The sequence below is a fragment of the Centroberyx affinis genome, unplaced genomic scaffold (assembly GCF_046629955.1).
Source record: "Centroberyx affinis isolate AG114_WGS23_722 - 3 ecotype Tasmania unplaced genomic scaffold, CSIRO-AGI_Caff_v1 ptg003915l_1, whole genome shotgun sequence".
In the NCBI taxonomy this organism is placed as follows: Eukaryota; Metazoa; Chordata; class Actinopteri; order Beryciformes; family Berycidae; genus Centroberyx; species Centroberyx affinis.
This window is the reverse complement of record NW_027281749.1, coordinates 47,065-60,087: the sequence shown is the minus strand read 5'-3', so window position 1 is coordinate 60,087 and position 13,023 is coordinate 47,065. Positions and strand designations below refer to the sequence as shown.

Genomic DNA, 13,023 nt, shown 5'->3' with positions numbered 1-13,023 from the left:
TAAACCTTTGTAGCAAAGTCCCAAAAGAGGGAGATGAAAATTTTGTGCAAAATCTTTCCACCGCCACCCTGTCTTTGTCAGATGAGCATGTGTACGTCTTTGTTTTTCCTCCTTGTGCGAGGCGCCAGATGTGCAACTAGATTACATGAACTGCTACAGAACAAACATGACACAGACAGGTGAAAGAGATTGAGCAAAAACCGAACAAAGACAATAAAAGCCAAGAAAACAACCAAAACGCGTCCAGAGGGGGGGGGGGGGGGGAAACCCAAAACAATCCTTGTAAAGTAGAAACGAAAAAGCTATCATTCCAGAACTTTCTTGTCCATGGACTCTTTGCCATTGGTCCGCGAGTAAGGCTCGAAAGCGGAGGAGCTCAGGTAGCGGGCCGAAAGTTCCTGCAGGTTGCCGGCCAGCGAGCCGGCCATGGACAGCGGGTTAGAGGAGATGCGGGTGGCGACGCCCCCGAGCAGGGAGGGCATGGGGAAGCTGAAGAGGCCGTGGGCCGCCGGCGAGCTCTGCAGCCCCGCGGCCACCGTCCCCGAGCTGGTGACGGTGGGTAGAGGAGGGCTGCCGGCCGCCGTCCCGGTGCCCCCGCCCCCGCCTCCGCCTCCACCGCCTCCGCCTCCAACGCCTCCAACGCCGCCGCCGCCGCCGTTGCTGGCCATGGCCATGGTAGGGGGGCGCAGGGCCGAGCCCAACGTGCCGCTGCCGCAGTGGGGCAGGAGGCCCGGCAGGCCCGGCGGGGTCAGCAGCCGGCCCTGCTCCAGGAGTCTGAGGACGCTGCAGGTGGCCGCCGTTTCGGAGACGACCGAACGCAGCTCCGAGTCCTTGCCCTGGTCCTTCTTCTGCTTGGTGCGGCGATTCTGGAACCAAACTTTTACCTGGAGGGGGAGGGGGGGGGGACACGGACAGTAGAAAGAGACAAACAAGAGTTAACCCATAGTTTATGTATATGCTTTTTTTTTTTTTTTTTTTTTAGATGGTTTTCTTTTGGCATTTTTTTTTTTGCATTTATTGGATAGGTTACAGCAGGGAGAGATGGGACATGCAGCGAAGGCCCAGGGTCAGAGTTGCACCCAGGATGTTGTGGTTACATGGCATACATGGTAGCCAACTTAGCCACCAGAATGCCATGTTCAGTGTATATCTTTTTTTTTTCAACATTATTTTTTGGGCCTTTTTGCTTTTCATAGATATAGTAGATGGGAGAGAGAGCGAGGGGGACGACAGGTCTGGGATCAGATTTGAACCCAGGACATCACGATCATGCGGTATGCACTTCCACAAACCGAGTCACCGGGATACCACCCGGTTTATGTATATTTATATAGAAATGTGCTTCAGCATATAGCCATAGCAGAAATTTGCTGCAACTATGTAAAAAAGAAACAAAAAAACCCCAAACTTTTCTGTTGATGGCAAATAGGCCACATTCATGGACAACAACTAGAAAAAGAACTGTGATTACAGTATAGCAATAATCTGTTAATCTCAGTATTAGTGAGGAGGGAATTACACCATGAGCTAGTTTACAACAGCACATCTTCACAGATTAAGTTGATTCAATCAGTCCAAACATATCATTGTTTTTATGCAACGCCTTTGTTTGCAACCTAACCCCTTTACCACCCACCCACACACACACACACTTTCAAGTACTCACTATATATAAGTATGCAGGCATGCTCTCTCTCTCCCTCTCTCTCTCTCTCTCTCTCTCTCTCTCTCTCACACACACACACACACACACACACACACGCACGCAAGCGGTCCACCAGGTAATGATTGTAGACTTTGATTGCAACCAAAAGCTGCAGTGATTTCATTCAATCATGGGGAAGAGGACCCACTGTGCTGCTTAAATATCCCAACATTCAGTCAGTTAATTCAATCAAAGCTCCACTTAAAAATAGCCTTCACACATAAACTACGTCTTATCTTTCTCAACTTCTAACACCATGAAGCTCAAACCAAGGGATCGGGAGCCAAAATGGGGCAGGAAGAGAAATGCCATAATGTGTGTCACTCCTAACTGACCTATTCAACCTCTAGGCCCAGTCTATGAAGTAATAACACCTTGTACACTTTGGATAAATCTTTTTTATAGAGGACAGTATTATGATATGCTTAGGTTATACCTCACTAGCAATCATTCTCCATGGACAATTCTATCTTTTTGATGATCTTGTGGGACTATATCCCATATATGTGAGCAGCAAAAGCGCCTATAAGCGGGTGTACATGCAGCACTGGCAAGCATAAGGGCAAAAAAGAAAAAAAATCAAGTACACAAAACACAAGTCAAAATAAATTCCCACACCTAGAAAGACAGAAAGAAGAAGGTGCGCCTATTGAAGCCATTGATTGAACTGTGGCAAGAGCACAAACCCTCTAACTTCACATGTTCAATAGTAATTCATCTGTCTCAACAGATCTATTTTGTTATTTTGAAATATCCATAATCACAAAACATGATTTCCTAGTTGAATGAATGGCAAAAATGAAACAAAAACACAATTTTCTAAGCCGCTGTTTACTACGAGACTTAGAAATACTACAAATTTTCTCTATAAGTCTCCTGCAATCATACCTGATTGCTTTCATACGGCCCATAATTAGCGTACATGTACCAATCAGTGGCGAGCTCCTATCTCAGCATTGCTGCTAGTCCAATCACATTTGAATATTTTTTTTGCTTTATTTTCAACAGCCGGTTTAACTCTTCACCAACTGCTAACAACCATTTTATCTCAGGAAAATATGCTCTACGGCCAATATTTTCTGTTTCCGACATAAAAAGCCGCTCAGAGGGAACATCTCGTCCATTTTAGAGGATTACATTCTCACTGCATAAAAAAGGTGAAGCCGGTAGCTCAAACAAAGATGATTAGGTGTGCACACTTCAGCAAATGGCTGTCATTCCTTAATGTAACACCCCACGAGAGCCTGGGAACAAAATGTTAATTTCATGATGCTGTCATTAAAGGGCACTTCATCAAGACATGAAGCAGACATTGGAAGAAAATCCAAACACCATTGTCCTGCCTAAATAGGGAGCGAAGGCTGTTATCTGCATTACCTTTATGTTATTATGAAGCAAAATCACGTCCCTTGTGAATTAATTAGCTTGTTTTGAATGTATGTGGAAAAAAGAAAAGCCGCAATTGTGTATGGTCAAGTGGGAAAGAGAAGGGAAAACAGAATAAAGATTAGTCAAGTTAAAGCAAATGTTTTGTAAATTTTGCATCGCATTATTATTAGAAAAAAAAAAAAAAAAAAAAGCACTTCAGTGAGTTTGGTTGTACAAAAACAAACGGGTGAACGTCCTGCTTTAGGTGTCACCCGGTGCGAAAAGGGCTATTGTTTCTCGGCCTCCCCGCTCCCGCTGACCTCCCCGCTCCGAGTCGACCTCGCTTAGCCTCGCCCGAAACATTCGTGGCGGCGGCGTTTTTTTCGCCGTTAACGAAGCTCGCGGCTGCCATTACGCCGGCTCGCAGGATCAAATAAATAAATCAAAAAAAACTCCTGCTGAAAAATATGTCGGGGGCAGAGCTTTTGAAGGGCGCGCGCGAGAGAGAGAGAGAGAGAGAGAGAGAGAGAGAGAGAGAGAGAGCGTGGGATCTCCCCGAAGTCGTAAAAAACCGTACGGAGGGGTGACCCCCGAGAAGAGGGGACTATCTGGTGTCAAATCCAGTTCACCCGCAGTGGGCGCCGCGTGACCTTTCGCTGACCCCGCCGCTACGCACGAGGAGGAAAAGCTTGTGTTTTTTTCCCCCCCAGAACTATGCTGTTTTTGTGTTTCACTAAATGAATGAAACGCTCTGCTGTCAGTATACGCCATGGTAACGAAACTGACATCAACACAACAGGTGATTTTAGCAGCTTCAGGCGCTAAAACGAAACGCTCGTAATCTATATTAACACTAGGAAGGCCGATGGATTTAAGAGGGAAAGCAGACAAGCCGTCCATTTAAGGGGGGGCAAATAGAATTAGAGCTAGTATGTCCTTGTGTAATTCTGAAAATCTAACAAGGATTTGTGGGTCTAGGAGAAGTCATGGAGGGACACTTTGAGATATTTCAATGCGAGAACCGATGCCAGCTTGGCTTTCTAGTGTTAAAATAGCTCCCAACTCAGCTGCTACATGAGCTACTACAGTGTATATATATATGAGCTTTTTTTTGTCTGTATCAAAATTATTTATTCACGTATTTATCCATATGTTTTAAAATTAGGACCACCGTCCTCATATTGAGTTGTGCCAATCCATGTCTCTATTGTCTCAAGGCTTACAAGTCTCTTAACCGGTCAGGTCTCATTCAACTACATCTCCCCTTCATGATAGATAAAATCAGGCCAAAAGAGTCATCAGTTTCACTTAGATTCACCTGGTCAGTCTATTTCAAGGAAAAAGGAAGTGGTCCTAATATTTTGTCCCTGACAGACATGATTGTCTTATGTCAAAATAGATGGTAATATTCAATTTCAAACGGTAAAATTGACTGGAATAGATAGGCAAGGAAAGGAAATATCCAATAAAATTCACATTATCAGGAAATCTTGGGTATAGTTTAGATTAGTGCTGCATCTATTAAAAAGAAAAGCATCCACACTGTCTTTTGCACTTGCGATTTTCCAATCCTCTATGAAACCAATTTATTTAAGTTTGCATGGAATAAATTAGTTGTATGAAGGACTGGAAAATGGTACACTGTAAGTTACAATGTGGCCCTTCCAGTGATGTACGCTGCCTTTACCTGAGTTTCAGACAGATTGAGCTGGCGGGCCAGTTCTGTTCGCTCCCTCCCGACGACATACTGGCACCTCTGGAACTCCATTTCCAGCCGGTAGAGCTGCTCCGCGGTGAAGGAGGTCCGGGTTCGCTTGGGCCGGTCCAGATCCAAGCCCTTCGGCAGGATGATCTCTCGGATGGAGCCTTTAGCATCTGCAAGGATGGACCGATGCACACCGGGGCTTTGATTCAACAAACTTTTTTTTATCAAAGAGTAGAGCAAAATAAGAAAAGAGAACAGATACATGGAAAATATTGCTATGCTGTAGTCTGGGAGGTTTTTGGGAGTATTTGCCTGTTGTTAATTGTCTGTTTATTAGCTAAAGCATCATCATCACAATCATAATATTATCATTGTTATTATTAATATTATTATTACTGAATCAAATTTCTCAATTTCTGATTTTTGCCATCACAGGTTCAATTTAGGCTAAATGTAACTCAGTGTACTTGGATTTGGGCACAACTTCTGTAAGGTTAACTAATATATTACTTAAGCATACATATATAAAAAATATCTGTATAAAACCTTTTAAATATATATATGAAAATCTGCAAACCTAAATTGCTAATCAGTACAGGTACCTACATTTTAAATAATTAATGGATAACTATCAATCCATAAATATAAACAATATTTTAACATTGGATGGAATATGTCAAACCTTCCTGATTTGGTTTAAATTAAGTTGAGGTGTCTTCAGATTTTTTGGGGGTTAAAAAAATATCTGCTAATTTGTGGACAGTTTAGAAAATCATCCACTGATATGTGAAAATTCTGTACAATGTTACTGAATAAAAATAAATAAATAAAAATGACTGAAATGTGCCGTGCTTCAATTTCAGTTCATTTATGTAATACGTACCCACATTATTACAAACTACTAATTACGACAAAGTGTATTGCTGCCACAATTTAAAATCAGCCTACCTCTGCTTAAGAGGTGTGTGGATTTTAAGAACTAGTCCTGAATTTAGCATAATAAAAACTAAATTTAGAATAAAGAAAACTAGTATTGAATAGAGCATAATGTAAAATCGAATGTTTCTTGTCACGTAAAATTGAAGTGGATGCTGCCAGAAATTCATTTATAATTTGTGATTTTGTGATTATTGACATCGAAGCTGGAAATGCGCATTAAAGAGTATATATATCCAATAAAAATACTTGAATACAACGATAGAAAGATTTTTCTCTACATTCTGTTTAGTATGCCTGTCCTATGTCATTATATCTTGTGTAACTAATCCCATGTTGTTAGTGAAGTTATATTTAGGGTTTGTTTTCAAACACTCTCAATGTTGGACCAACACTGCATCAAAGAAATTAAATAAATTATCTGCAAACTCTCCAGCCAGCTGGCACTCATGTACGCAACTCCATAACTGACTAATTTATTGACACTGACATATCTATCAAAACAAATATTGCAATATTTTTCTTTTTTCTATACGTTTTAATATTTCTGACTATAATATCTGTTATTATCTAAAATGTGTAAATGACCAGATAAAAAAACCTATATATGTTATTCTTAAAATACCTGGGCATTTATACATTTAAATTTACACGAGAGGAAAAATAAACAATGAATGGCTCATTCAAGGATTACTTAAAATTGCGTGTAATGCAGATATGAAATCTGAAATTAAGCAATTCTAGTTCATCTAAATGCTTTCAAGAAAGGACAATGACATATATAAAATGAGAATTGTTGTATGAACTGATTAATTCCAAAATTCCAAAAGTGCTAATGCAGCAAGTATTTGTAGCAAAGATGAATTACTTTAAAAGCAGTTAAAACTTTTTTCATGACAAATAGTATTGTTTTTTTTCTTTTATATTTTTATATTACAGTTATTGTACTCACACCAAAACATGCCCCGGAAGTTGGCTGAAGAGCACAAGCAAGATTTCATACCTAATTTCCCTGGTTCCAGGTATGGGAATGAAGCAAAACTAACATAATCATAACTAATTTACATTTAAGAGGAAATTTTGCCACCAGCTGCCAGCCATAATTTCAAAGGAAATCCAATTAATTGTCCACTCTCTTACCACACATCAAACATCCATAGCTGACATTAGAAAAGATTTTAAAACTTTGTATTAACAGGATTCTCCCTCGGTTTCCTCACTCTAAAACGGCTGCCAAACGCCTGTGAATCTTACAATTTAATCTTCTTTCCTCAGACGGATGTACATGAGCTCCTAAGTCCCACCACCGCAAGTTATTAGAAAAGCCTCACCTCGGACGAGTATTCTCCGACAGTAGTCCGGGTCCCCTGTGCTCCCCCTGTTCTTCTCGCAGTTGTCCACGGTCCCCGAGGGGGAAAACGAGTCCTGCTGCTCCTTGAGGAAGGTCTTGGACAGGCTGCCCTGGGAGTCCTTGCCGTCCTTCCCTTCCTTTAGTCCGTTCTTCAGCACCATCCCTTCCGTCTCTTGGTTGTACCTGACCTCCATGCTCAGTTTATCCTCTTGGACCGTCCGCTCGTCCGCCTCTTTTTTTTCCTTTGTTAGGTGGGGGGGGGGGGGGGAGGAAAAAGGAGAGATTACGGAGAATACGGCACACCGGATCGTCCCGACAGTGTGGGGTTTTAGTTTCAAAAACAGCACCTTTCAGCAGGGGTAGAGTCAGCTACCTAATGTTCGGTGAGCCACTTCCCTCGCCCGACCAAGGAGCCCTGTTATCGCCGACCAAACTCCCTTGCCCAATGATCATGGACTTCTCAGTGAAGCTCAACAGTGATTTAATGCCCCCCTTGCCTTGTTACATAGACATCAGGCTGATAGATGATCTCCAAATAATCAGAGCCATGGACGCGCACTCGCCGTTTCAATTGATTACGGTAATTTCGCTGCCTCCACATTTGCGTAACCTCATGAATACACTAAATTGTTTGGGGAAATAGATCAGGTCTTGATAGAGGGGTTCGCTCGTCCCGTCCCCCTCAGTTCGCCCGCTCTCAGCCCAGGGAATCAAGACAAATGATTGGTCTTGTCTCGCGACCGAGCATAACTAAACCCCATATGAACACACACAATCACAGGGGTACGACTCTTCCAGACCTGGAAAAAAGTTCCCGGGCGCCTCATTCTTCCATCCGCGGACCACGGCCGGCCATTTTTCTCTTCTCACCCCCCCCCCCCCCACCCCCGACTTTTCACACCGCACCTGATTGCTGGAGCACGACGGCGAACTTTGATCACGTTTCCCGTTTGGGTCTCTTGCCAATCAACGGAATTCTGCAACGTGCAGACCTCGCCACTATGCTATTGTAGGGCGAGAGAGAGAGAGAGAGAGAGGCAGAGAGAGCGAGAGAGAGAGAGAGAGAGCAAGAGAGAGAGAGAGGGAGAAAACAAGAGAGAGGTGGAGAAGATAAAGAACAAATCCACTTCGATCGAAATTTATGAAGCCAATGACGACCCCGGCCAGTTTCGGGACTCTGCTCTGCTTTTAATGGGAATTGTGTTAAAGTTTCCCGTGTCGTCCTGCGTCATTCATTTCAGCGAACGACGGCTATGGAGAGCAAACCCCGGTGAGGTCCCGGTCACTAATGCCACATCCCTCGGTATTCATATGTTTGCACCCCCAGAAGCTGTCTGCGGCTCTCATAATCTTAACCTACGCATCTGCACAACACAAAAAAAAGGGGAACAAAACTTGTCATTAGTGCTTAGACTGCCTACACTCTCTCTCTCTCACACACACACATACCCCTGGAATGGCCCCTACCTCTCTCCACCACTCGCCTTCCAGCCCACTACCCATCCCACCCACCCACCCTCCCACCAACTCTTAGCTATTTTCATTGTCAGTGCAACAATATCTCTGAACACAGCAGTGGCCAGTAATCCAATAAGACCATTGATTAGGCTACAATGATTCAATTCAAACCAATGACCTAGTGCAAGGAACATTCTCTGGCCCTTCTTGTCACCTTAGCCGGCCAGAAGCCCTCTTCAGGCTGCCCCCCTCCCTGAGTGCCATTCATGCCTTTATGGGAAACAGAGAGGAAAAGGAGTGAAAGATGGCAATTATCTAATTGGACTATTAACAAACAATCCTGTGAGTGTGGCTGCCCGGCAGCAGTCTCGGGGTGGGTTTAAGGGCCGCATGTTGGACTAACTTTATTCACTGAGTGTTTGGGGGGCTGCTGCTTGGAGTGGGGAAGGAGCCATTGTTTGAGAAAGGTAAAAAGGGGGCTATAAAGGGAGCGACTAAAGGGCACCTGGGCGTCTCAAGCTGTGGTGCAGAGCCCCCAGCCTGGGAAATAGATTGAGGATGCAGCGTTTTGGCCTCTCAGCTCCACACAATGGCTGAGGAAGGAGAAAAGGCTGCGTTCGGTTGCCAAATCTCGAAAAAATATCACACACCCGGTGCAGCGATGTACGAAGATTACAGCGTGCATATATCAACATGTAAACCTTGTCATATCACACACCATGGAAGTAATGTATGTACTTTGTTGTATTTGATCAAAAACACAAGACAATTATTGGATTGCAGAATATTTCTCACGGTAATTTACTAAAACTGTGTTTCAAGCTAATGTTTTTTAAGCTATTGATTCATGTATTTTAAAACAAACTGACGGTTCGGCACATTTTTAATTATGGTAGCCCTCCAAAGGATTTGTGCACATCGACACATGTGTACATATATGCACACACACCACAGACACACAATTAACATGGCGTGTCTGTCTACATATGCAAGTCCTGCAAACCGTCACAGACGAGCATGAATATCATGTTAAACACAAGCAACAACTGGGATAGTTCTAGTCACTAACATGAACACAAGAGGGGAAGAGAGCCCACTGAAGTTCGACTTCGGCCCTGCACTGTGCCCTTGGATCAGCTAGGTTTCTTCACTCTTAACAAAAAGGGTTCTATATAGCACCAGAAAACAGTTCATCAGGCCTGTATCATAGCATAGCATAAGTCTTTTTGGCGCTGTGGCAGCAGTGGTTCTCAACGTGGGGTCCGGGGACCGCCAGGGGTCCTTGAGGGAGTTTCAGGGGGTCCCCAGGAAACTGACTAATTGTTAAACTTCACCTTTATTTCATTTACACAGTTAGAGAATACAGAAGAATGACTGTTCTGATCATAGTTTCTCTGTTATCTCTCTACCTACAATACAGATAGTCATGGAATTGTGGACAAAATCATATCTAACAATAAAAATATTCTCAGATTTGGGTTTGAGAGACGAAATCTCATCAAATGGGGGTCCGTGGGCCTAATATGGACTAAATTAGGGGTCCTTGATATGAAAAAGGTTGAGAATCCCTGCTTCCAAATGGAGCTAAAGCTTTCAGAGTTTCTGGCAATGGCAGATGGTAGAAGGAGTAAAACACAGATGGAAACATCAATTTATCAATTATCTGCTCTTATTCTTCTTCAAAAAAGTGCATGCAGATTGACACCAGGGAGGGGTGGGTTGGGGGGGGGGGACAAGTAGCAACATCCTCTAGTCTTTGCCATAGGAAGCAGTGGGGTTTATGGGAAATGTGGTGTTAATTTTGAGAAACACCAGCACTAATAATACCACCGGCGTGAGAAAGAGACTATCAGCCGTTTCATGGTCTCATTTTTTTTACAGCAATTATACCAAGATATCACGATTAATTTGACAATGATATATTGATGTTTAAAAATGCTACACATAGCACCTTTAACAGATCAGAGGGTCATTTGAGTCAATACGGCTGTATATAGACCCACTGTCCTAACAAGAGAACCTCTGAAGAGCCTTCATTTTTATGGCTGTACTTGAAATGTTAAGGCATATTGGTGCAGTATTGGATGATGAGGGACACAGCCTAGTCCTTCAACCAATTGCATCGCGCGACCGGAGAATGGCTTCAACTTGGCCATCGGTTTTACCTCAATCACGTTGCACCATCTCCCACATAACAAATGCCAAAGACGAATGAAATCGCACATTCTGCATTAGGCTTGAATATATATTCCTTCATGTATATTTACAATAGAAACATCCAACATTTGAGGCAACTTTCCACCCACACACATACGCACACAACACAGAGCTTTACAATGGCCGAACCACCACAGGCCGGTGGTGAATCACCAACATTATCATCACTATCACAGTCATCATGTTTAATACAACAGGGTTCAGTGACATTGTTTGGTACAGGCTGAGCGATGTGCCATGCTGGAACGTGCAACCTGCCCGGCGGAGATTTCATTATGCTTCTATCCATCAAGACCGGAAATCAAAGTTGTCCTCTAAACACATTTAATGTGTGGTTTGAAATCAATGTGTCTTGCAAACCAGGGTCCCAGGAAATCAAATCAAACCCCAAGCCGCTCCAATTGGCCAGGCTGAATGAGGGTGTGAAATTTCAAGCTATTTCCAAGATGGAAATGGTTATTGTTGTCACAGAACTTGACCAGGTGTCAACATGTTTGTATTTCCAATGCTTTCTTTTCTGCCACAGCATAGGCACTTCTACTGCAGCATCCATAAATAGTTTGTTAACACAATAGGAAGCAAACTAGAAAAACTATCATGTGCTTAACAAGCTATTAATGCCTAATTAGTAAGTTCTCCCTTTGTAGCCCTGTTATTTTGACCCAAAGCTAATGCTACTTGGCACTTTCTGGCAAAGCCTTTTAGGTTCTCTAATACAAGGTAAGTTGCTGTGGAGAGCACAGGCCTTGGAGAGCCTCGGTGTCTAATCGACAACATGGCAACTCAAGATGAATGGCTACATTCAGAGCCCTGCTTTACGTTTACAAATGTGGTGATTATGTTCCACAGTAAGAGAGCAAGCTGTTCTTGAACTCTCGAAATAAAGAGCTTGTTTCCATCTATGGAGGAGGACTATGTTGGCAGCTGAGCTCGAAAATTGTCGTGTGCTGATGGTTTTCATGGCGAGCTTGGAATTTTTATCCCTGCTTTTTTTTTTTTTTTTTTTTTTCTGGTCCAAAATCCTTGGTGCCATATAATAGTGCGCTTGTGGTTACTTGATTGTATTGTGAAAACAAACTTTCCTCCCAATTACACTTCACGCCACTGGAGCTATTGAGGTTTACACATTACGCAGAGGCTTTAAAGTATGAGCAGTTCTGACAACCGAGCTAATAATTGGGATTAATGGTTTTATGTGTTGGGTTCTGGTGGTGGACACCATATGTTCTCAGGCCAATGACAACTCTTTTGTTTATGGGCACTGAGGGTTTTCAGCTAATCTGTTCAGCTAATGTGTTATAGACAAGAGACAAGTTTATGCTGTCGGCTGTGGAACCAACACTGTTTTACCTCAGGGGTCCTATGATGTAAAAATTGGATGAAAACTTGAACATGTATGAAAGTCTATGTTGGAAAATACAAATAACAGGCCTTGATTGTTCATTCATTTCTCGGGGCCTGACTAAATCTTGCCTTCAAGTCCTTTAAAAGGGATAAGTAAGAATAATACTGTATCTTAGCATAGCTTTACCATGAGGCCCATTCTGAACTCCCTTTTGTGAGCTTGTTACAGGGACAGAAAAAAAGAGAAAGAGAGAAGGAGGGAGCCAGAGATGAAGAGAAGAGTGAGTGGACCATTTCCAATAGGTAAGCCCTCATTCACACAGTGTGCTGGCCTCTCAGCGGTTACTGTTCGACAACTGTACGCTCCATAATCGGTACAACTCCCAGCAGGAATAATCCGCTGTAATTCTGTACCACGCAACACAGTTAAGATGAGGTTAAACAGAGAGCAGCGCTGCCTCACAGAGTTAGGCTTCCCGTGTTTCCAAACACTCCCAAAAGATTTGCCCTGCTAAAAAAAAATCCATCTGTGGTCTGACAAATGGTATGTTGAGTGGTGAGAGAGGGGAAGAAAAAAACATGATTTATTTTCAAAGCTTTTATGGTGCTTTCCATTGTTCCCCTCACGCTTTAGTCTGCGTGCACACACTATGACTGACAATGGGGACATAACTGTTGCAGAGATACAAAAGAACTGCTCAAATTACACCTGTGGCAATTACTACAGCAAGGCGCTATCCGTGGGACAAAAGAGTGTTATCTAAAACTACTCATGGAGAATGTACAGAAAAAAAAAAATCAATTACTGCAAAGGCTTTGTTGCAGCTTTTAGGCTGTCTGGTATGTCACACATAAAATATTGTATTGCCAACAGCGGATTACTACAATAGCACTGAGATGTTTTCTGTATGTTTAACATACCAGTATATCTAATAAGCA

At 42.9% G+C, this 13,023-nt stretch overlaps 1 protein-coding gene across 1 annotated transcript; it reads right to left on the bottom strand.

Moving 5' to 3' along the window:
- Nucleotides 1-305: 305 nt before the first annotated feature.
- On the bottom strand, nucleotides 306-7,259 carry vax1 (ventral anterior homeobox 1). The gene is made up of 3 exons (XM_071541629.1): nucleotides 7,046-7,259; nucleotides 4,761-4,948; nucleotides 306-884 (listed from the first exon to the last, which is right to left on the bottom strand). Exons 1-3 carry the CDS (start codon nucleotides 7,257-7,259, stop codon nucleotides 306-308), a joined length of 981 nt encoding a protein of 326 aa, XP_071397730.1.
- Between the last annotated feature and the right edge of the window lie 5,764 nt (nucleotides 7,260-13,023).

Bases quoted from the DNA above. Each gene is read 5' to 3' on its own strand.
- vax1 (XM_071541629.1), bottom strand. From the start codon at position 7,259: ATGGAGGTCAGGTACAACCAAGAGACGGAAGGGATGGTGCTGAAGAAC. The intron at 4,949-7,045 runs GTGAGGCTTTTC...CCATCCTTGCAG, and splicing joins TCGGAGAATACTCGTCCGAG to ATGCTAAAGGCTCCATCCGA. The intron at 885-4,760 runs GTAAAGGCAGCG...CTCCCCCTCCAG, and splicing joins TCAATCTGTCTGAAACTCAG to GTAAAAGTTTGGTTCCAGAA.